The sequence below is a fragment of the Carassius auratus genome, chromosome 4 (genome assembly GCF_003368295.1).
Source record: "Carassius auratus strain Wakin chromosome 4, ASM336829v1, whole genome shotgun sequence".
Taxonomy (NCBI): domain Eukaryota; kingdom Metazoa; phylum Chordata; class Actinopteri; order Cypriniformes; family Cyprinidae; genus Carassius; species Carassius auratus.
Window position 1 is genome coordinate 19,280,731 of NC_039246.1, and position 21,958 is coordinate 19,302,688.

Here is a 21,958-nt window from a genome sequence, read left to right on the forward strand (position 1 = left end):
AAAAAGAATCACATTTTTCACAAAAAATATTAGGCAGCACCAAATCTTGTGCACCAAATCAGCATATAAGAATGACTTCTGAAGTATCAAGAATATATTATTTATATGACATACATATTTTAAAATATATTAAAGTAGAATAGTAGTTATTAATAATTAGAATTATATTATATACTGTTTTTTATTATATTTGAACAATTATCTTTATAATAACATATATATAATTATTATTTTTTTTTTGGCTGGTATGAGAGACTTCTTTCAAAAACATTTAAAAAACCTTAGCAATCCAAACTTTTGAACTGTAATATAAATAACAAATTAATTACAATTGACACTGTCCAAAACAAAGATTTGATATTTAAAATAAAACAGTTGGTCGATATTGTGCCATTTTTTAAATTCTTATTCTCATTCTTATTTTGTCAAATCATTTTATGAGGCTTAGATCCCTCATTAATATAAATTGGTATTTTTCCCTCTGCCAGGAAAGTCTTAGTCTGATGACATAGAAATCCCTGACAACAACCCTTAAATGACACAATTTGAGGTTTCATTCATGCATTAAAACATGACAAAATTTACATGGAAATGTAGGAACTCAACACAAAACAACATTAAACAAATACCAAGTATGATATTATGCTCTATCCTATTTTTTCTCTCTCTCTCTCACTCTCTTCCTGTAGCACGAAGTGTTCATGTGGCCTACGGGTCGAGTGAAGTAGGGCACAAACAATATCTGACGATCACATCGAATCATGTGGTGTGATGGAGGAAACCAGCTGACTGCATGAGCCCAGAGGACGGAGAGAGAAAGAGACAGACACAAGGAGGGAACGAGAATGAAAGAGATGGCGATAAGAAGAATCTGTTCATGTGCTTTGTCACTTAATCATCTGACTTTACTCCCCGTATCCTAATGGTAAATTCCATGACTATTCAATCCTGTGCACTGATTGGACCGTAAGAGATTAAATGATGATAAATGAGGATGACATGTTTGATTTATGATGGGGGACTCAGTAAATTGACATGTTGTGTCTCTCTAATGACTCAGTTGCTGGTGAATGCAACTGGACCATTACACAAAACCAACACCGTTCTGCTACAAAACACCACTTTTCACCATCCAATCAATTATTGATAGATAAAACTGAGTCCTGCCCTGTATTTTCAGGTTTAATATTCAGTTTCAATCAGAAACGTTTCAAATTATGAAAATAAAATTACTTGTACAACATAATGAAATTAACACAAAAAAACAAAAACAAGCCAAGACACAACGGAAACAAGATACAACAATGAAAACAAGCCGCAGAACTAGGGCTGTGCAATTAATCGCGTTAGATTATCATGCGCATCTCGTCAGTAAAGCCGGTCCTGTGATTAGTAGTAAATCACCATCACCTGTTTTCAGATTGAGCTGCTTTCACAAAGTTGTAGTTCACTGACAATTAGCCAAAAATTGCCCTAATAATCGCAGATGAATCGCATTCGGGTTTTTTTGCCTAGATTCAAAGTGAACTTCGGAAGTGAACTCTGTGTAGTGAAGACGCTAAATCTGAAAACAAGCCAAAACACAATGAAATTAGCACAACACAATGAAAACAAGCCCCAACACAAATGGAAACAAGCCACGCCCACAACACAATAAAAACAAGCCCCAACACAAATGGAAACAAGCCACGCCCACAACACAAAATTAGCACAACACAATGAAAACAAGCCACAACACAATGAAATTAGCAACACACTGACAAAATTATTTTGGGAATTATTGCCTTTATTATTACATGACAGATGAGAATTGACAGAAAGCAAAGTTGGAGAAAGATAGGGAGCGGCATAAGGACAACATCCACATCTTAAAATTCAATTAACAACTAATGTAAAAACTCCAAAAAAAATAAAAAAAATAACGGTCCTTTATTGGCATCTATGGTTTCATGAAGAATCATAGGAACTTTCCCTTACAAAAATGGAAAATGGTTCTTAAAAAATACAGGGCTCGGACAAATTAATGTGAACACCTGGGAACTAGGCACTGTTTTTTCCACCATCTGCCTTTAATAAGGCTTCCACCCTTCTTAGAATAGACTTAGATACAACTCTCTCCAGTGGAATGGTGTCGATCAGAACATCTGCCAGTTGCTTCAGATATGATGGAGGAGGGAATCTGCTTCTCACGCTTCTCTCCAATACTGCCTACAATGGTTTGATAATATTCAACTGATGTGATGAAGCTGACCAGGGCAGATGTTGAAGTCCATTTTGGTGCTCATTTTGATGTTGGTCTAGGTTTCATGATCATAACACCATCTGCATTGTAGTTTAGCACTATTGGCTGTGATTAACGTTTTAGCAACAGTCATCAAGGTGAATATGAGGTTTGTTTCCATTACACTTCTGTGTTGTTTTGACTCCTTTTTAGTGTTTGCTTTTTTGACAGTCCCTATTATTCACCTTTGGTTTTTGCTGACTATTTTCCTTTGCTTTGATGAAGTCTTGCCATACTTTGCACATAATCATAAAGACTCCTGTTATTTAAACATCTAAAAAATGGGCTGATAAGGTTACAGATGCTCCAACTAAACGGGGACTCATGATCTACTCTCTTTGTAAGTTGGACAAATCACCAGTTTCATCCATGGCTTGTAATAAACACTACTGAACATACTACATTGATATACAACCCAGAGAATACAGACAAATATAAATAAATAAAAATAAACAAAATGTTTTACTAAAGAGTTCACAAATTAAATTAACCTAATAATATAATAATATTAAAATTATTTCTATTATAATGCACATTGAGACAAAATATGGTTCATTTAAGAACTGTTCCATAAAAAGATTCTTTGAGGGACCCAATATGGCTCTTCAATGAAATCAATGCGAAAAAAAAACAACTACTTTTTTCAAGTCTCTGCTCTACATTTTTTTTTTTTTACAGAAAAGATCTGCAGCTACATCCATTTCATCATGACGTCAACTATTTAAAACACTTTGTAATTTTAATTCTCTGAAAAATGCATTCAGCACATGAACTGACAATTCGGCACAAGGGAATTATCAAAACATGCCATCAAAATAAAGCATTCAGGCCAACATGATGACTTTCAAAGAGCGAAAACCTTCAAGGAAAACCTGCTCCCACTGACAGTTACAGAGAGATGGTGCAGCATTATGAGTAGGTGGAGGGTAATCTAGTGAAGTCTAATGAACCAACAATACTTTGTGAACAAAAGGTTTTTGTTTTTTTTAACTGGACAATGAAGAATACCAATAGGTGTTCTGAGTTTGGTGCTTTCTTCCTCTCTCTTTCTCTTAAACTTGCTGACCCAGACTCAAAGGTGGCATTGATGTGTGCACACCACTGTGGCCTGATGAGTAAGCAGAACTAAACCACACAGACAGAGGACAGGAGTCTAAAAGAGCAACACAGGACATGAACACAGGAGAAACTAGACAGCTGTTCAAACCCGGCAGCAAAAAAACTCTAACAGGGATCTTAAAGGGAAAGCTTGTCCAAAAATTCTGTCATTAAATCACTCACCCTCATGTTGCTCACTTTGATTTCATAAAAAATATCTTAATTTGTGTTCCTAAGATGAACAAAGGTCTTATGGGGTTTTTTTTGTGACATGAGAGTGAGTAACTAATGACAGAATTCTCATTTTGGGGTGAACTACTGCATCCTTTAAATTTTTTTTTTTTTTTTTTTTTTTTTGTCTGACCCTGTCCTGTCTGTCTGATTGTTAGAATTAAATGTGCTGTGACTTTAAGCCTCCATGTACTGGTTCACCTGGTGTTTAGGAATAGCATCTATTTTTCTTCTTATTATCTCACTGTAAGTGGTGGTATAATAATAATAATAATAATAATACAAATTTGGGCAGTTGTGTGTTAATTATATACTGATAATCGATTTTCACATTTCTCAATTTAATCTGTTATTGTTTAATTGTTGTTTAAATATTATTGATGCACGATATTGGATTTTTACCGATATCCAATATGCCGATATTTTAACTAATTTTTGCTGATAGCCAATGCCGACATATTTCCTTTTGTTCGGAAACAACATCAAGTCTCTCCTGTGCAGAGATTCTAAACAAATTACATTTAAGTTAGTTTTTAATAAAAACGTACCTGTTATAATTAAATAAACAATAACGAAGTTCTTTTATAATGAGTGTACATTGAAAGCTTTGAAAATAATTATAAATGAACTATAAGTGAATCACTTTTTTTTTTTTACGCAGACAGATGCACTGGTAACCTTAACATTTTATTTAAAGATTTAAAGATTTAAGAGCACATGTGAGTTATTCAGCATAATTTTATATATCAGACCAATGCTGATGTTTACATTTTAAGCCATTATCGGTCAATTCCGATATTGTTCCGATAATTATTAATATAAAATATTATTAATAACACAGTAAATAAGAAAAAGAAGAAATTATATATTATTATATACTGCTATAATTATTATTTAGTTATCATTATGGCAAAAATATGAAAAACTGGGTTTTGCATTTTTAAACATACAGACACTCTGGTGTAAGTAAATAACACTGTTCACAATTCAACTTTGATTGCCAAATGTGTAAACACTTCAACATTTACCCACTAAAGCAAAGCTAGTAGATTGGGCAGTTATTTAAAAGGGCCAATCAATTGTAATGATGGTGTTTTAATGTAATGCAGACTATGAAGGACCTGAGCTTAGTTTTAAGACTCTTTGGTTGAATAAAATTGACTGTACATGATATAAATCACACTTTGACCCCCAGGGCATCTTGGGGAATGTGGCTGCCATTCATATCTTAGTTCTGAATGTTAAGGTATGTATGCTAGAGAGAGGAAGAGATATCGGCTTCATATCAGGCAGCCAATAGCTCCCATCATGTGGCTATATCCAGGCCACTTCCTCTCCACATCACTCCACCTTCCATCTACTTCCTCTCCACTTTCCTGTCTCTCCTCCTCTTCTTCTACAGCCAAGTTCACCCTGCAGCGATAATTCAGCCTATTTCATCTCCCTGCTCATCAGAGCCCAGATTTAACACAGTCTAAACTGCAAGCCCAAACCTCAGACGCTGTCATGCGCTAAAGGAGGTCAAAGTGTTGTTTCAGAAATATTCCACACGTCTGCTCACGGTGGATCAGCTTCAGACAACCTGTTTACATTACCATCTACAGTTTGTTTTGTTTTTTCATGTCACACATTTCCAAACTGGTGTTTAAAAAAGTTTCAGTTTTTAAAAAACAGATGAAACATCCTATTAAACCGAAAACTACAATCAAATCACAAAATCCTTACATTTATTTATGGTTACAGATTTACTATTATTTTATTGCTATGTAAATAATAATATAATAATCATGCATAATTATATTATATATACAATAAATATTTGTATTAATAATAATATTAATAATAACTAATGTTGTCCTGTCCTATAATTCCTGATAAAGCAGCGTTTATGAGCGCCATAGACATTGTCCAACACCACATTGTCCAACATCACACATACAGTGTTCATTTTACTTGTGCAGCTCTTAAAATGGGTCATAAATTGCCTTACATTTATTTTATTTTTTTAATTATGCAGATACCCTGTAAATGGTTAAATAAAATTCCTTCCTTCATATTTGTTGATATGTCTGTATTGCAAATATATTAAGAACTCCTATCCGACTTTCTAAAAAAGGCTGTTGTTTTTTTGGGCTAGTTAAATTAATTTTCATGCAACCAAAATCTCAAGAGTACATGCCCGAAGGGCTACTCGGGATTTAGACATTTTGCAAGCCCTGTAATAAGTCCAATTTGTCCAATTTGATGCATTCAGGTCAATTTGCAAACTGTTTGCTAATAAGATATGTGGCATAATCTAGCTGAAAAGGTGATTGGCCAAATCGTGATTTTTCAAAAGTGATTTTTCAACTAAATCATTTAGTTCCCCGCTCACATTTATAGCCCTTCAGGAGCTCTGTGAAAACACAACGAGCTCAAAGAGGGTACAAGAAAACCACTACTCCTCCAAAACCTGATAATTTAAAAAAAAGCTCTAAAAAGCTATAAATAAACTGATATTAGCTTATCAAATAAGAAAAAGCCTGCATCCATCATGCAATTACTATAAACTGTGTAAAGTGGCCATTACAAACACCACCAAACAATCGCTGTGAATAAAATCTATTTCGATGCGGTTTAAAAAAACATTAGCAGACACTGTTCACGGTTTCTCAATTACAACAGCTCATAATAACATGGCTGTCCTGCTGGTACACATCTTCAGAATCATTCCACCAAAGAGCCTCGTAAAGCATTAGCATGCAGTGAAGTGGCAAAGGATAATAAAGCGCTGCCACGCTAATTAATGGAGTCGTTTGCATGCGTGCAAGGTCTAGATTGAGAGAAGTAACATCTCATTTAAAATGTGATCAGTAAACAGTGTGTATGAGTAGTGTCATGAAACAATGAAAATCAATACAGTGTTATTGACCTGGTTGGCCTAGAACGCCATTCTTCTGGTTGATTATGCAGCTCTGGACAGTAATGTAATTTACAGTCTGGACATGTTTAGCATTTTATGAATGTTAAATGGATCTTTAATGTTCTTCCATCATCAGTTACTTACCGTTACATTGTTCCAGACCAGCAGAACCTACTTTCTTTTGTAGAACACAAAAGGAGACGTTCTGAAGAAAGTTCACAATGCTATTTGAGTTCTTCACATAAAACTACTTTAAGACTTCAGAACATATTTATGGACCACTTCACTGAGGTTTTATGGTGCATTTAGAGCTTAACAGATTTTTGAAAGAAATTAATACTTTTATCTAGCAAGGATGCAAACATAACAGTAATGAGATTTATAATGTCATACAAGACAACATACAAGTGCTGTTCTTACTGTTCAAAGAATCCTAAAGGCAAATGTATTACAGTTTGCACAAAAATATTGGTAAAAAAAAAAAAAAAACATCCTAATACTAGAATGATTTCTGAAAGATCATGTGACACTGCAAAATTCAACTTTGCCATCAATGGAATAAATTACATTTTAAAAAATAAGGGATATATAGTGATATATATATATATATATATATATACACATACACATATATATATACACACACATACACATATATATATATATATATATATATATATACACACACACAGACATATATATTAGGGCTGGTAAGTGATTAGTACCATGATGTGCTGATTAATTAACCTAATTAATCGCAAATAAATCTCACATCAAATTTGGCTGAGAAATTAATCCCAAAATATAATTTAAAGTAATTGTCGTGTAAACCATCTAACCGACATGAGGGTGAATAAATGATGGCAATTTTACGTTCAATACGTTCAAAAAGTGTATTAAGAAATGAATGTAGCCCGAGCACCAACCTTGAGTTCTCTCTCGTGAGGCCAATAAGGAAGTAACTAAAACTGTAATTCATCGACTAAAGGGAGTCAGTCCCATAGACTCCCCATGTTAAAATGCCCAACTTTACAGCATAAAAATACGTTTACAGCCTGGTGCAAAAAACGACTTTGGTCTAAATAGCAAATTTTGCCCCTCATGACAACTCTGAGGGGGATGAATTGTTTTTATAACTCATCCGTTTAAATTATAAAATATAATAATACAAAGTTCTGCAAAATTAAGGGCATGGTCACTTGAGTGATGGGGATTACCGCTGCTCACACTGCCGTCGCCCTAGGTGGGCGTGGCTTCAGCAAGTAGCTCCCGCCTTTTTGCCTATTTCGATTGTCCGGGAGAGGCTTCAAAAACACACTTCAGGAGTCTACGGGTGACGTCACAGACACTACGTCCATGTTTATATAGTCTATGATGAAGCCGTGTGTTTCTCGGAGACAAACAGTTCTGCTTTGTCTTTATATTTTTGTTGGCAGAATTGTGCAAAACAGACAACACTGGGTCTAAAACAACACAATATTAACTTCTTATCTATTGAACTGTTGTATAAGATCAGGATCACATTTACACTCAAGTGATATTGTTTAATTAGGGACACCGTTAAATTTTTTCACCCTAATTAATTTTTCTAATTAATGCATTGACCCTAAACTTGTAAAAGGGTATTGTTCATGACACTCAAATCAACAACAAACCGGTTTCAAACCTCAGTACCGTAAGCAGCACTGAAAGTGTGTCTCCACCAGGAACAAGAGTATCACTGAGGGAAAGTGAGAACCACTACACAACAAAACCCTCTTTTATTCTCCGCCAGGACCACAGAGACTTCTGGAAGGAGAACGCTAAGGACTTGTGACTAGAATTACTGACACACTTTTGCTTGGAGCGTGGAGCTAATCTGGGTTTAGTCGTGATTACGTAAGCCATCGCTTTTCCCATTTCTCTGAGCAATAGTAGCGCAGCTGAAAACCGCACTTGGTGATTTTTAGTCCTCTTTGTTCGGAAGGAGACACTTGGACGCAGATTTTAGTATCACCAGCTATAGCTGCTGCAATCACACACGGCCAGCTGTGACAAGCTTATATTTTCACAGAAATACACAGAAATGAACATTTATCACTATGGTACTCCGATATCCATATTCAAGAGGTAAACTTGTTAAAAAGGGAGGAACAAGCTGATTGTGTGGACCAGGCTTTGTGGCGTTAGTCAGGAGTACGGTTCTATGAGTTTGGGAGTAGATGTGGTACCTGAGGCAGTGCGGAGCTGAGCTGACGCTGCAGTGAGTCCCGGTCATAGATGACGTCCTGCAGGTGCTGCTGGGCGAGGGCCAGGCTTTCCTGTGTCTCTCTCAGGGTGTCCAACAGACGGTCTCTCTCGTCAAGCATGTTGACCATCAGCTGCTCGAAATGCGAGTCAGGGTCGGAGGCGCTGCTCTGGGAGCCACGCTGGCTCATCGCCGTGTCCTCGCTGATCGTGGGCATCACTTCGCACATCATCTTTACCTGCTGAGAGAGGAGGAATGCTTAGGAAACTCCTGGAAATATCTGTAAAGCTGCTCTGGATCATTGTGTATTGTGAAAAGTGCTATATAAATCTGGCTATTACGACTAGATTTTGATATATAATATAATATAATATAATATAACATAACATAACATAACATAACATAACATAATATAATATAATATAACATAACAACATAATATAATATAATATAATATAATATAATATAATATAATATAATATAATAATAAAAAACATAATTGCATATTATTAATAGTAGTAAAAAGTATTGCGGTGCATAATTCATTATATTGTATAATATTATGATAAATTATATATAACAATATAATAATTATACTAACAACAATAATAATAATCTTATTATAATATCATTATTATTATTCAAATATATTATTCCAATAATAATGTTATTGGTTGTTTTGAGAACAGTTTTAATGATGAATTTAAATGATAATTAATAGAAATATAAATTAAAACAACAATAACAATAATTTGCACTATTTAGACTATTGAATTTAGCCACAATCATTTTTAGGCTTTAAATGTAAAAAAAAAAAAAAAGAGGAAGAATTAATTAAGGTTTATGTTATATATTTATATATATATATATACAGAAAGGATGCATTAAAAGACCAAAAGTGACAGTAAAGACATTTATAAAGTTTAACCATTTTATAAAGGGTAAACTATTTCTATTTAATTTCAATCTTTAAAAAAATGTGTGTCACAGTTTCCATAAAAAATATCAAGCATTGATAATATTGATAATAATATTTCTGACGGATCATTTGACTCTGAAGACTAGAGTAAAGGCTGCTGAAAATTCGACTTTGCCATCACATTACATTTTAAAATATAACAGAATTTGTACAATTATTTTAAATAGCGAAAAAAAGAAAGAAAATAAATTCAATACCAACGTTTAACTGTATTTTTAAACAAATAAATGCAGCCTTAAGAAGAACAAGAAACATCTTTTGAACAGTATGATATTCTCAACACTTTATGTGCATTAACATACTGCTATTGTCTGTCAATCCCTCTGGGTCTATCTGTAAAAGCACTGAACGGCTCCGAGCATCTGTGAGAAGACTGTGTGTACGTAGTGCTGATGTGTGTCTGCTCCTGTTAGACTCAAAGCTGTCAGGACTGAGGCGGCTGCTAGCTGCAGGGGAGACCAGCATTAAAAACACGCGGGGCCACAGAGCTCCACGCCGGGGCTGTGATGACACAACACAGGGGGAGCGGGTGGAGGAATCTCCTGGCGAGGACGAGATGTGTTTGTGTGTGTTTACAACAGAGTGAGAACAGAATAAACAGATGAACACAGAAAGACAAAGCCTCGGCAAGTAAATCTTGTATGTGTAAGTGTGTCGGTACATTCGGGACGTCTCATGTCCTGTTATTATCAACTATACAGAAAAAGTATCGGTCTAAATAGTCTTGAAGAGTATATATGTATAATAAAGTAATGATGTCATAGGAGAGTGAGCTTCCTGCACTCTAGATTTGAAGCTTGTGCCGTTTACTGAACCAGAACGCATCATTTCCTCTGTTGCTTATGTAACACGGTGCTCTACAGCGGTGTTTAACTGTCTCCTGCAGCACCTTGACCTGGTACAGACCACAACCACCATCTGTGCCATTTGTCTCAGGTGGTTTATATATTACACTCTTAGGGAGGATGGCAACAATGGAAGCACATGCTCAAGATTCAGGGAGTTAAAAGATGTGCCTGGCATTTGTGGCTTCTGAAAAAAGCATAGAAATTTTCTCAAGAAATAACTTTTTTTTTTTTTTTTTTAACTAGTCAACAATATATATTTTTTAACTATTTAAAGTCTGTAGACAAACATCTAAAAACAGCTAATTTAACAAAAGCCAACTAAAAACCAACTGGTTCATCAAAAACAAAACAAAAAACATCTATAACCATCTAAAACCAGGCGATTAAAAAAAAAAAAGCTAAAAACAAATGGTTCAAAAAAAAAAAAAATGCTAAAATCTAAAACCAGATGATTTAACATAAAACTGATGATTTATCATAAAAACTGCTAAAATCAGTTAATTTATTAAAAAACAGATTTTTTTTTTAAACTACTGTGAAAAAATATATTTTATTTTCAAAAAAGTATTATTTTAGTATTTTTTATATTATTACAGTATTAACATTTTTGAGGTAGCTTTTATTTTGTTATATTTTTAGTCTTCGGTTTAATTTTAGTTAAAATATTTTAAGCTTTAGTAATGTTAGTACTTCAACTTATTTAAATTAGCTAAGTTTTCGGTTTAATATTTACGATTTCAGCTTTATTTCAATTTGCTAATTATTATTAATAGCTTTCATTTCATGTAACACTAATATAATAGCATATAATATAATATAATAATAAAAGAAGTGTGAAAAATAGTCATGTGATTGGCTGATTATCCTGTCAGTTATAGAACATGTTCACAACAGCTCAGAAAATCCATGAGTGGTTAAACTGATGGAAGATGGATGGATTCATTACAGAGTTTACAAATAACCCACTCAGAAATCACCTCTTTCAGCCACATTCAGATTCAAATGAACCTGAAATAATCTGTAAATGAGCAGAAGCAGCTCTCATTTCTCTCTCATCTGCAGTCTAACGTAGCGACTGTTCTCACAGCAGACATATGTCCTACAATCAGACTGTATTCTTGTTTACAGATAGCAGGCTTACAGTCCATCCGTCACTGGCAGTGGGTCTGCAGACACCATGTGAACAGGCTGTTAGCCAGAGTCCCACCATCTCCCAGCTAGCCACTAACTGATAACTTTAGACCCACATATGCTCTGGGCTGCGGCCAGCTCTCCTGTCTTCAACCATACAATGGAGAGCCCTGAAGCAGCCTGGAAAAGTCAGATTTGTTCCCTCCTGTTATAAATAAAGAGACAATTGAGAAGACAAAGTAATGTGTAAAGGTCTGTCATGAGTTAGACCTCATCCGAGTTTCTCAAACGTCTGCTGGGCATCAAAACGCTTGAAATATATCACTTAGATAACAGATGGTTAAAGCAATAAGACCTCACCCAAGTTAGCTACAAAAACTAAATATGTTCTTTTATGAAACGTAAACATGCAATGAGAATAGCTCAAGACTGGAACAAATGCCACTGTTCTAACAAGCTCATTGATTAAAATTTCACTATATTTAATTAATTAAATATTCAGTGGAACAATAATCCTTTTGAGCAAACAACACAAGACATTAACTGATTCTAAAGGAAGCATGGAAGACAAATAAAGTCATTAAAAAAGTCATACAAAATTATAAAATAGAGCAAAATAAATATAGTATAATATAATACAATATATTAATACTAGTCAAATATTTTTGTAGTTTTCTTTTTTTTTTTTAAACATTAAAACATTTCTCTTCTGCTAACCAAGCATGCATTTATTTGATCTTAAGTACAGCAAAAACAGATAATTCAGCTTTGAAATCACAGGAATAAAATACATTTTAAAATATATTCAAATAGAAAGCATTAATTTTAAACAGTAAATATATTTCACAATATAACTGCTTTTGCTGTATTTCAGATCAAATAAATGCAGGACTGGGGAGTAGAAGAGAATAAAAAAAACTGAAATCTTACTGTTCAGAAACTTTTGACTGGTAGTGTATAATATTAGTGTTAGAATATAATACGTTTTTATTATTATTATTATTATTATTATTATTATTATTATAATTACTTCAATTTACTTATTATTTTATTTTAGTTATTTGCCAAGGCAACATTTCAAATTTTTTAAACATTTACACTTTTACACAATTTATTATGTTTGTAATATTTAATTAACAATTTTTTTTAATAATTGTTAACAATAACAACACTGTAGGGCTGTGCAAAAAATCGAATGCGATTTTCATGCACATCTCATCAGTAAAGACGCTCCTGTAATTAGAAGCGTATCTCCAGCACGTGTTGAGATCAGGGTTGCCAGGTTTTCACAACAAATCCTTCCCAGTCGCTTCTCAAAACGAGTCCAAAACTAGCCCAATCGCGCTTCCAGAAGGTTCCCCGATAAAAAAAAAATTCTTCCCGGGGTTAAAATATACGTTTTTTAGCAGCGTGCTTTGGTAAAATTAGCATTTTACGGGCTAAATATCACGTTATTGGTATTGGGGTCGCTTTGACCCGCGGACATGAAAAACAACCACAGACTTGGCAACACCGGTTGGCATTTACTACACAGAGCCGTAATTCACTGACAATCTACACAAAATCGATGTTAAAATCGCAGGCGATTCTTTGTCGATTTTGAAAGCGATTTTGTGTTAGTTGTCGGTAGACTACAGATCTTGTGTAGTAACTGCCGCTCCACCTGAACCAGTGTTGCCAAGTCTGCGGTTGTTTTTCATGTCCGCGGTTTGTCCACTGGATATAATGTGATTGGCTGATCATCCTGTCATCTACATAATCCCCGCCTACCAACTGTTCAGAAAATCCCTAATTGGTCAAACTGATGGAGAAAAGATGAACTAATTGAGTTAACAACTCACCTACTTTCAGTCACATACAAGTTCAAATGAAGCTGAAAAGACTTGGAATGATTTGTAAATGAGGTCTTGTGTCTCTGGAAGCATCTTCTCATCTCTGTCACAGTCTAACATGGAGGTAGTTATTGGGATATTGATAGCTGATCAATACAAAACAAAACACCACTACTTCTTACCCTTGGCCCTATTTCCAATTAAAGATGAGCATCTACTATATAGTTGTAATAGTTGTAATCTCTATAAACGGCCGGGTCAAACTAAAAACCATGAAGGATTGCATTTTGCTGATATTTTGAGAAACATCCGGATCTAACGTAGAGAAGCGAGCAAGGAGGAAAAACAAAGGAACTGAAATAGAAGCGACGTCTCAATGCCATATGCCAATCAATAAATTATTCATGTGGGACAGAGTCTGGGACTCCCTCTCAATCACTGCGCAAACACTCACACACACACACACACACTTCTCTGCCTTCAATAGGGAAAAAGAGATACATTTATTTTCATAGAAGACTGGCACATTCAGTCACACAGACACCACTATCACTCCCCATCAGTGAGCACACAGCTCATAGGGTTTACTAAGAAGGTACACCTACTAAAAAAAACCTGACAAATATCATTATTTACTAACTATAAATAACCAAACTATTTATAGCCATACATAGCTATAATAACAGCTATTTTTGTGTTTTTGTTCTTTATATTAGGTGGCCTTAACTATTACGTACTTATATCAAAAAATAAGTTCAGTGTACTAACTGTTCATATAGCATTGCAAAACTCTTTTGCTGCTATTGCAGAGGGATGTGGGTGAGGTTTTGGGACAGGTTTGGTGGGATGGGTAGCTATAAGTGTGGGTTAAGGTGTAAGGGATGGCTCAACAATGACAACAAACTACTAATTGGGAGTGAAATCACATGATCTATTTCTTGTGAGATGCTGTAATTGAGTTAATTAATTACAGTTTGTGTGTACTGTTCTAGATCATTTGACTTTACAGCAATAAAAAAAAAAATCCAGTTGCAATATTTCAACAACAAAAATGAGTACAACCAAGCTTAGAAGGGCAAAAAGAAAAAAGTTTTTGAAACTTTTGAAAAAGAAATTTTCAAATTCACACAATGTTTACAAAACTTTCTGAATTTGAAATAGGACCCCTTACTTAACAACAATTAGAAAAATCACTGTACATAAATAATAATTTCAAAAAAGGTAACTATTAATTCTACACACACACAAAATTCTCCTTATTCTCTCTCACTCTACTAGTCTAGAGATGTTTTTTATATATATATTTTGACATTTAACTGCAAATTGCAGAGCGGAAATTGTAACATTTTGCTAATTTTGTGAATTCTATGTAGCATCTCAATTTTTGTCAACACTGCACAAAATGTCATTATTAGCACGTTCGTACATGCTCCAAATGAAAAATTATGAATGAAACACAACTGAACCACCAAACAAATGAAAGCAACTGAATATTTGTGATCTATACGAAGCTCCATGAAGAAAGAAAAGAGAGAAAGGAAGAAAGAAAGAAAGAAAGAATGACGCAGCAGGATTAGAAGAGGGGAAGAGAAAACCATTACAGCATCTTAAGTGAAGACTACTCCATCTATATTTCATAACAGCAAACAGACACTAACATCAGACATCGGCAGTGAGGCTGGAAAGACCTCAAAACTTTATCTGCGGAACGATCCAGAGTTCAACTTCAGCCTACTAAATATACACAGCGGTATTCAATGAACATAAAGAACAATGAATCCCATTTGGGCAATAATTGCTTTATGATGGTTTACTTTGGACTGATCCAAAAGGGTCAGGAATAATTTGGTTTTAATATTGCTCAAGGGATCTGTGGCCTTGTTCTAGTGCAATTATGCCACATTTTGGTAGCAATACAGGTTAAATACCATATATTTTGTTGATCAATCCCTTTACAATTGGTTAATGAGCAAACAGAGCGAAATAATCCAATAATGGACTGTACCAAGTTGAAAGTAGGGGTTTGTGAGCTGCAATGGTCCAAGTGTGTGGGCTGGACTGAATAAATGAACAAAGGAATGTGGATTATTGACTGTTAACACATTTTAACAAAAGGTCAAGAATATTTCAAGGATATTTGGCATAACATCCTGCAGTGAAATTTAAAGCAGATGGGCACGAACCCAAGACTGCTCACTGGCACAATTGGTTTGAGAGTGCTGTACTCTGTATTTTAAACCCACATTTCAATCAGAGTATTGAGTGGAGCACAAGGCAATGCCCAGAGTAAAAGCCCCACTGATGACAAAAAGAGCGATCATATTCCACACACACTGTCTGAATGAATGGATGGCTGTGGGTGGAGGGAGGGAGAAAGAGAGAGAGGTAGAGATTGAGAGGAAAGGGAGGGCTGAGGTGAGGGAGTTCAATCACAGCTGTGGATTTTGTAGTGAAACAAGACAAGTCAAGAATAATGGAACTGCACCAAGCATGAAAATGATGATGCTGCATTTGATACATAGTGGGCTCCAAAAGTCCGGGATCACTAATGAAAAAGCTCCTATTTAGAGATTTTTAAATGAATGTAACTTCATTTTTGAGAAAATATACATTAATTTTAAAATGTCCAAGCATTTGGTGACAATTTCAAGCTGTATGAACTCTATAAGTTCGTCAATGTCTCACAATTAACCTACTTTCATTTGATTAGTGACTTGCATTATCTAAAGCATGATATATAATAATCTTAAACTTTTATTATTTTAATGACTTACATTTGTACTAAATACATTGTATATTTCTTCTCTTTCTCTCTCTCTTTGATTTGTTATTCAAACATTTTTGTTTATTTGGAGATTCAAATTCTATTTTTAATCCCAGATTCTCAACAGTGGTCTCTGACTAGACTCTACTGAGTTTGAATTTATTTTAAGGCATTACATTTTTAAAACCCAGATGTTTCAGTTCTCTCTTAAAATTCCATATTACATTATATTAGATATTTACATTAATAATAATAATAATAATGAATTTTTTATATATATATATTTATATTACATTTATGCATTTTATCCAATCCGACTATTTTGAGATATAAATATGATTTTATATCCCAGGTTTTCAACAGTGGTTTCAGGCCGAAACCAACTGTAATTTTTCACTTCCATAAACTAGAACCAAGCTGCACACATTCAGTGGTGTGAAAAAGATCCTTTCCACCATACACCCCTTACCAAGGTCAAACAAACCAGCTGTACATTTGATCAAATACAGCGGAAATGGCTGAGGTAGCCTTAACACACCAGCACAACCAACAGGTCAGTGGGACATCCTAATCTCGGCCTCTCTGTCTACCGTATGGACCATTAGATGCATGAACCCCAATGTGGCCGCCTCGATTCTCCATCAATAGGAAGCAATCATGGCTGCCACGTTAAATGTTTAGGGTCCACAAAGTAGCAATAATTACTTCACGTGAGGTTTTAAAAAGCGGATAGTGCTACATGTTTGGATGTTTACTAGATCACATTTTAAACTTTAAAAAATGTACAGACAGAGTCACAAAATTGCTTTAATAAACATTAAACATGATTTGATTGTATGCAATTTTAGCACAATATTGTCTAATGACAGTAAAACAATAAAATATTTCATATTAGCGTTAAAATGAATTGTGTGTGAGTAACATCACTATAAAGTGTGTCAAGTAATTAAACAGAGCTTCATGCTGTAATCATTCAAACATGCTGTTTTTGACTGAACAGCCAACCATTAGTACTGGGCATTAGAGCACCAGGTTCACATTCACTCATTCCTCCGGCACATGTGAATAAGGTCCATTACAGCCGGACCACAGGCGAGTGGGATATGCAGGGACATGGCTACTCCACCTAGCAAGCCGGCATGTTAAAGTGATCTCATCGCTTTCAAAACAGCCTATTCTGCTGCTGTGACTCTAATTGGAGAGAATCCTCAACCATTGTCTCAAGCGCATTACATCATGCCTGTCTTTGCCTCTCTCTCTCCCTCCCTCCTCTCTCTTTCCTTTCTCTCTGTCAGTGTCTTCCATTGATCTATGCACCTTTTCCCTGTTTGAGCTATGAAAGATTATCAACAGTTCCCAAGAATAAACACGCATTCATTCAATAATTCAATCATGCATTCATTCACTCACACATTCATTGATCTCTGTTACTACAGCAATACCTTTCACATCTGTTGGAAGTTTCCTTTGACTAAAAGAGGCATTTCCCAATCACCTTGAGAATGGTGCACAAAGAATACTGCATTTTCTCAAGTCGGACACAATGAGAGTGGTAAAACTGTATTGTGTATGGGTTGTCTATACTCACTGTTCACTGTGCAATATCAATGACAGCTGCAATCTAAGCGCGAGCGCACAGCTGCTCCAATCATCCGATTCACAACGAGGAAGCTTGGCTGGCCAAAATTAGCACTGCTCCGGCGAAACCCGCGCGAATATCCACCGCTGGCATCCTCAGAAACGCGATACTGTCCCGTGTATCGATGACATTTTGATTTCCAGATATGCCCATTAGTAATAAAATGGCACGTTGAGGATTCAGCGGCGAGAGCAGCGGTGGCTGGTAGAGACCATTGTTCGAGAAAAGAGGGGGAGTTCGCTTCTGTCTTAAAGTTGCAGCCGTGCAATTTCCCAACGAATAGTAGGATCTCCATATTTACGCGTGGAAATGTTTTGTTTAGTTTATTTTGCATTTAGGGAAATTCAAACATTTAGGAAACCGTCTTAATTAGCTCACGCGACTCCACTAGCATGACTCCATTATGTAAATACGGCGAACGTGAATGTTTCAGTGCATCTTTGCACCAAATATTTTCGCACAAAAATCGACAAAACTGCACATGGTGAAATGGTAGCGGTTCAAAACGCCTAGTTTTTGCCGAGGGCCGAAAATTAATTGAGGAACCCTGGTCCATTGGATCCGGACATCGTCTTAAAGGGGAAGCTGTCCAATATTCGTCTTGCCTGCCATTCATTTTAATCAAAAAACTGTGAGAGAACATCTCTCATGGCTCTTGACTAAATAACTTTTGTAACAAGAATAAGAAGAATATAAATAAATAATGATAATAATAATGCTGATATATATTAATTTATATCAATTTACACAATGTCTTTCTTATTTATTGTAGTTTTTTGTCATATGGCTTGTAAATTAGTTTCTTATTCTTATTTCATCACTGACTGTTTACCTCCAGTGATTTTTTTTATTAGTTTGATATCGATATTGATGATAAGAAAAAAAAAACACATTACTAATAGAAAAAATAACTATATTGTGATACAAAATTACTCATATTGTGATACAAGATTTTGGTCATATCACCCACCCCTAGCTGAGACTGTAAAATGACAGATGCCCTTGCAGTGAGCATGGAAAACAAAATCAACTTAGAAAATTGTGTAACAAATATACTGACAAACCTGTCTTTATTCTCTTTCTCACTCTACTAGTTTATTGCATAAAAACTTTGTTGTATGCATAAAAAAATGGGGGGGGGGACATACATTTTAGCTTTACATAAATAAATAATAGCTCAAGTTATGAGTTCTCTGTAGAATCCAGCGGTCTCAATACTTTTTTTTTACTTTGCAGAAAATCTAATTTGCTGAAATTTATTAGCACAAAGCCTCTTGGTAAAGTGTGGCTCTGGGGACCATTGCACCACAGATCATAAGGCACCACAGAGTATTAACAATTGAGCAACATATGTTCAGTTAGGAGTTACTAACTACAGAAGGAAACAGACCTGAATGCAACTAGAATATCCTTCCTTTGGACAGATGTTCTTTAAGGACAGATGTATGTGCAGTGTCAGTCCCGCAGGGGAGACCTGAGGCTGACAGGGCTGTCGCTGTCCATGGTGCTGCTCCAATGAGGAGCCAAGCACTGCTGTCCACATTCATAACACTGAGAACACTCTGTCCCAATAAGATAAACCTGGCCATTTCAGTCATGTTTTAGAATACTTTCTCCTTTCCTAAATTAACGTGCAAAGACAACTATGAGTAAGACAATCTTAAGCGGAGTGTAAACGCTGTCACTCTTCAGCATTTTAAAACATTGCTTTGCTTATTTCAGCAGTCCAGCTTGTAAACTTCTAGCAAAACAGTTCAACCAATAGTCAAACAATTATTTGTGACCTTGGACCATGAAACCAGTCTTAAGTGTCAATTTTTTTAAATTGATAGTTATACATCATCTGAAAGCTGAATAAATAAGCTTTCCATCGATTTACGGTTTATTAGGATTGGCCGAGATACAACTATTTAAAAATTTGGAATCTGAGGGTGCAATGAAATCTAAATACTGAGAAATCACCTTTAAAGTTGTCCAAATGAATACTCAAAAATTATGTTTTTATATATTTACGGTAGGAAATGTCCTAAATATCTTCATGGAACATGATCTTTACTTAATATCCTAATGAATTTTGGCATAAAAAAGGATAATTTTGACCCATACAATGTTTTTTTTTTTACCCATACAATGGATATTGCTAAAAAATATATAAAATATATCACAGCGACTTAAGATTGGTTTTGTGGTCCAGGGTCACATTTGTGAAATTGCATTTTTGCCGTAGAAACTGCACACTTCAGCTTGTTTTTAAATCCACATTCCTGGTCATATTATGCACAATTCATCAATTCATGTAATCTAGCTGAATAGGATCTTGGTTAATGTTAACCAACTGTCAAACAGCTTTTCAATTAGAAACGTGTCACATTATGGAAGTAAAATTGGTTATGAAAGCCATTTCATGTTGATTTCAAGCAGTCTCTGTAGGAAGTCAGTGATCATGGTTGTGATGAGCTGAACTCCAGTGGTGAGGAACGAACTCCTCAGAGAGAGAGAGAGAGAGAGAGAGAGAGAGAGAGAGAGAGAGAGAGAGAGAGACATTAGAGCTGAGCTGTCTCTGAGGTGCACTGCCATTGTACATCAACAACACTGTATTGTACCTCTCTCTTGGGTCGCTGGAAAGAAAGAGTTCACATAACATCTTTACATACAGTAATTTCCTCTTGCAGGAAGCATAAAATCTCACTTAAACTTACTGTAAATGTTATATATTTTAATGGTAATATACAGTATTTGTATAAAATAATTGCAGCCTTGGAGAGAATAGAGGCTCTCTAAAGAAGTTCTTACAGGTTCAGAATGACATGAGGGTGATTAAATGACGGTGACGGTTTTATTAATGGTATCTCTTTAGGTTCTGCTAAAAAAATTCAGCCTTTAGGGTAGCTAATACTAAAACAGAAAATCTTCTCATGTGAATATTAATAAACATGGTAAATATCACCATGCAGTCACACATCAGGTCTAGTTTCGCCTGCTTTGGGTGTCTGGATTCTGCAGCAAAGGTTTTTGTTTTAAAGATCAAAGGGAATGTGTTTTATCAAGCTTGACATTTACTCCAGCTTTACAAGCTCTTTTTAAGATTTCGCATTTGCGGCTGTATCGTGCTGTATTCTCTGATTCCTGCTCAGCTTGACAAAATCCTTGCTGATTTCACACCAGTGACTCAGTTTAACGAAACAAAAATCGACATATGACTAGTGTGTGAGAGGAAAGAATAGATAAGCGCTTATGATTTCCGTGAGGTCTGGAAAGGACATCTTTGTGTTTTGAATGTCTATGTTTGATGCAGTGAAGTGGAGCAGATGAACAAGAGAGCTGTTCAAGAGGGATTACGAGCCCCTACTTCCTGATAAACCATTTTATCTGTGCCATCCCAGCGGAGGCCACGTTATTACACTTTCTCAGGGTGTCTACTAACATGTAAACTCCTCATAAACCCATGTAGTGAAGCTGTTTACTGGCCTTCATCACAGTGATGGATATCGTAAGGGACATGGCTATAAACCTAGCTATTCAAAATGACAACAATAATAATCAGTGACATAAAAACTAGAGCTTGTCTTTTATTATTTGCATTTGTGTGAAAGTTTGATGGACGCTCTATACGGCTGCTCAAATGAGCTGTTAGATACATTCAGTTGATTTATTGTCCTATATGCTTTAAACCTGGAGGGGAAATAATTCATTATGTTATGGCTAGCATAATCCAATTTTCTGGATTGTAACATTGATATAAATTATAACTTGCAGTCTGCATGATAATCACATATGAAACATCATGATATCCTTCAGGGGGTAAAATGGTAATTTTAGATGCTTGTTGAGTTAATATTTTGAACAAACCCTTAACCCTGAATATTAAACTTCATTATGTAACTCCTTCATGCAACAGATATGAAACATATCTCAAACCATGCATCCTTTTGATATAAGTGATAGGACTTGCATTTTTCACCTGGAGGTCCAAGTAATAATCTTCATTTGATTATATATATATATATATATATATATATATATATA

At 35.1% G+C, this 21,958-nt stretch overlaps 1 protein-coding gene across 9 annotated transcripts in view; it reads right to left on the reverse strand.

The window, feature by feature from the left end:
• LOC113061685 (liprin-alpha-2-like) overlaps positions 1-18,170 on the reverse strand; it is a 153,207-nt gene extending 135,037 nt beyond the window's left edge. For 4 of the 9 annotated variants that reach the window (XM_026231050.1, XM_026231041.1, XM_026231032.1 and 1 more), the window contains exons 1-2: positions 17,882-18,170; positions 8,723-8,980 (exon numbers count right to left, since the gene is read on the reverse strand). In XM_026231050.1, the coding sequence (XP_026086835.1) occupies positions 8,723-8,971 (249 nt within the window). In that variant the 5' untranslated portion in view covers positions 8,972-8,980; positions 17,882-18,170. The remainder of the gene's footprint in view (positions 1-8,722; positions 8,981-17,881) is intronic. The other 5 variants (XM_026231085.1, XM_026231058.1, XM_026231076.1 and 2 more) reach the window with 2 other exon arrangements.
• Positions 18,171-21,958: the final 3,788 nt, after the last annotated feature.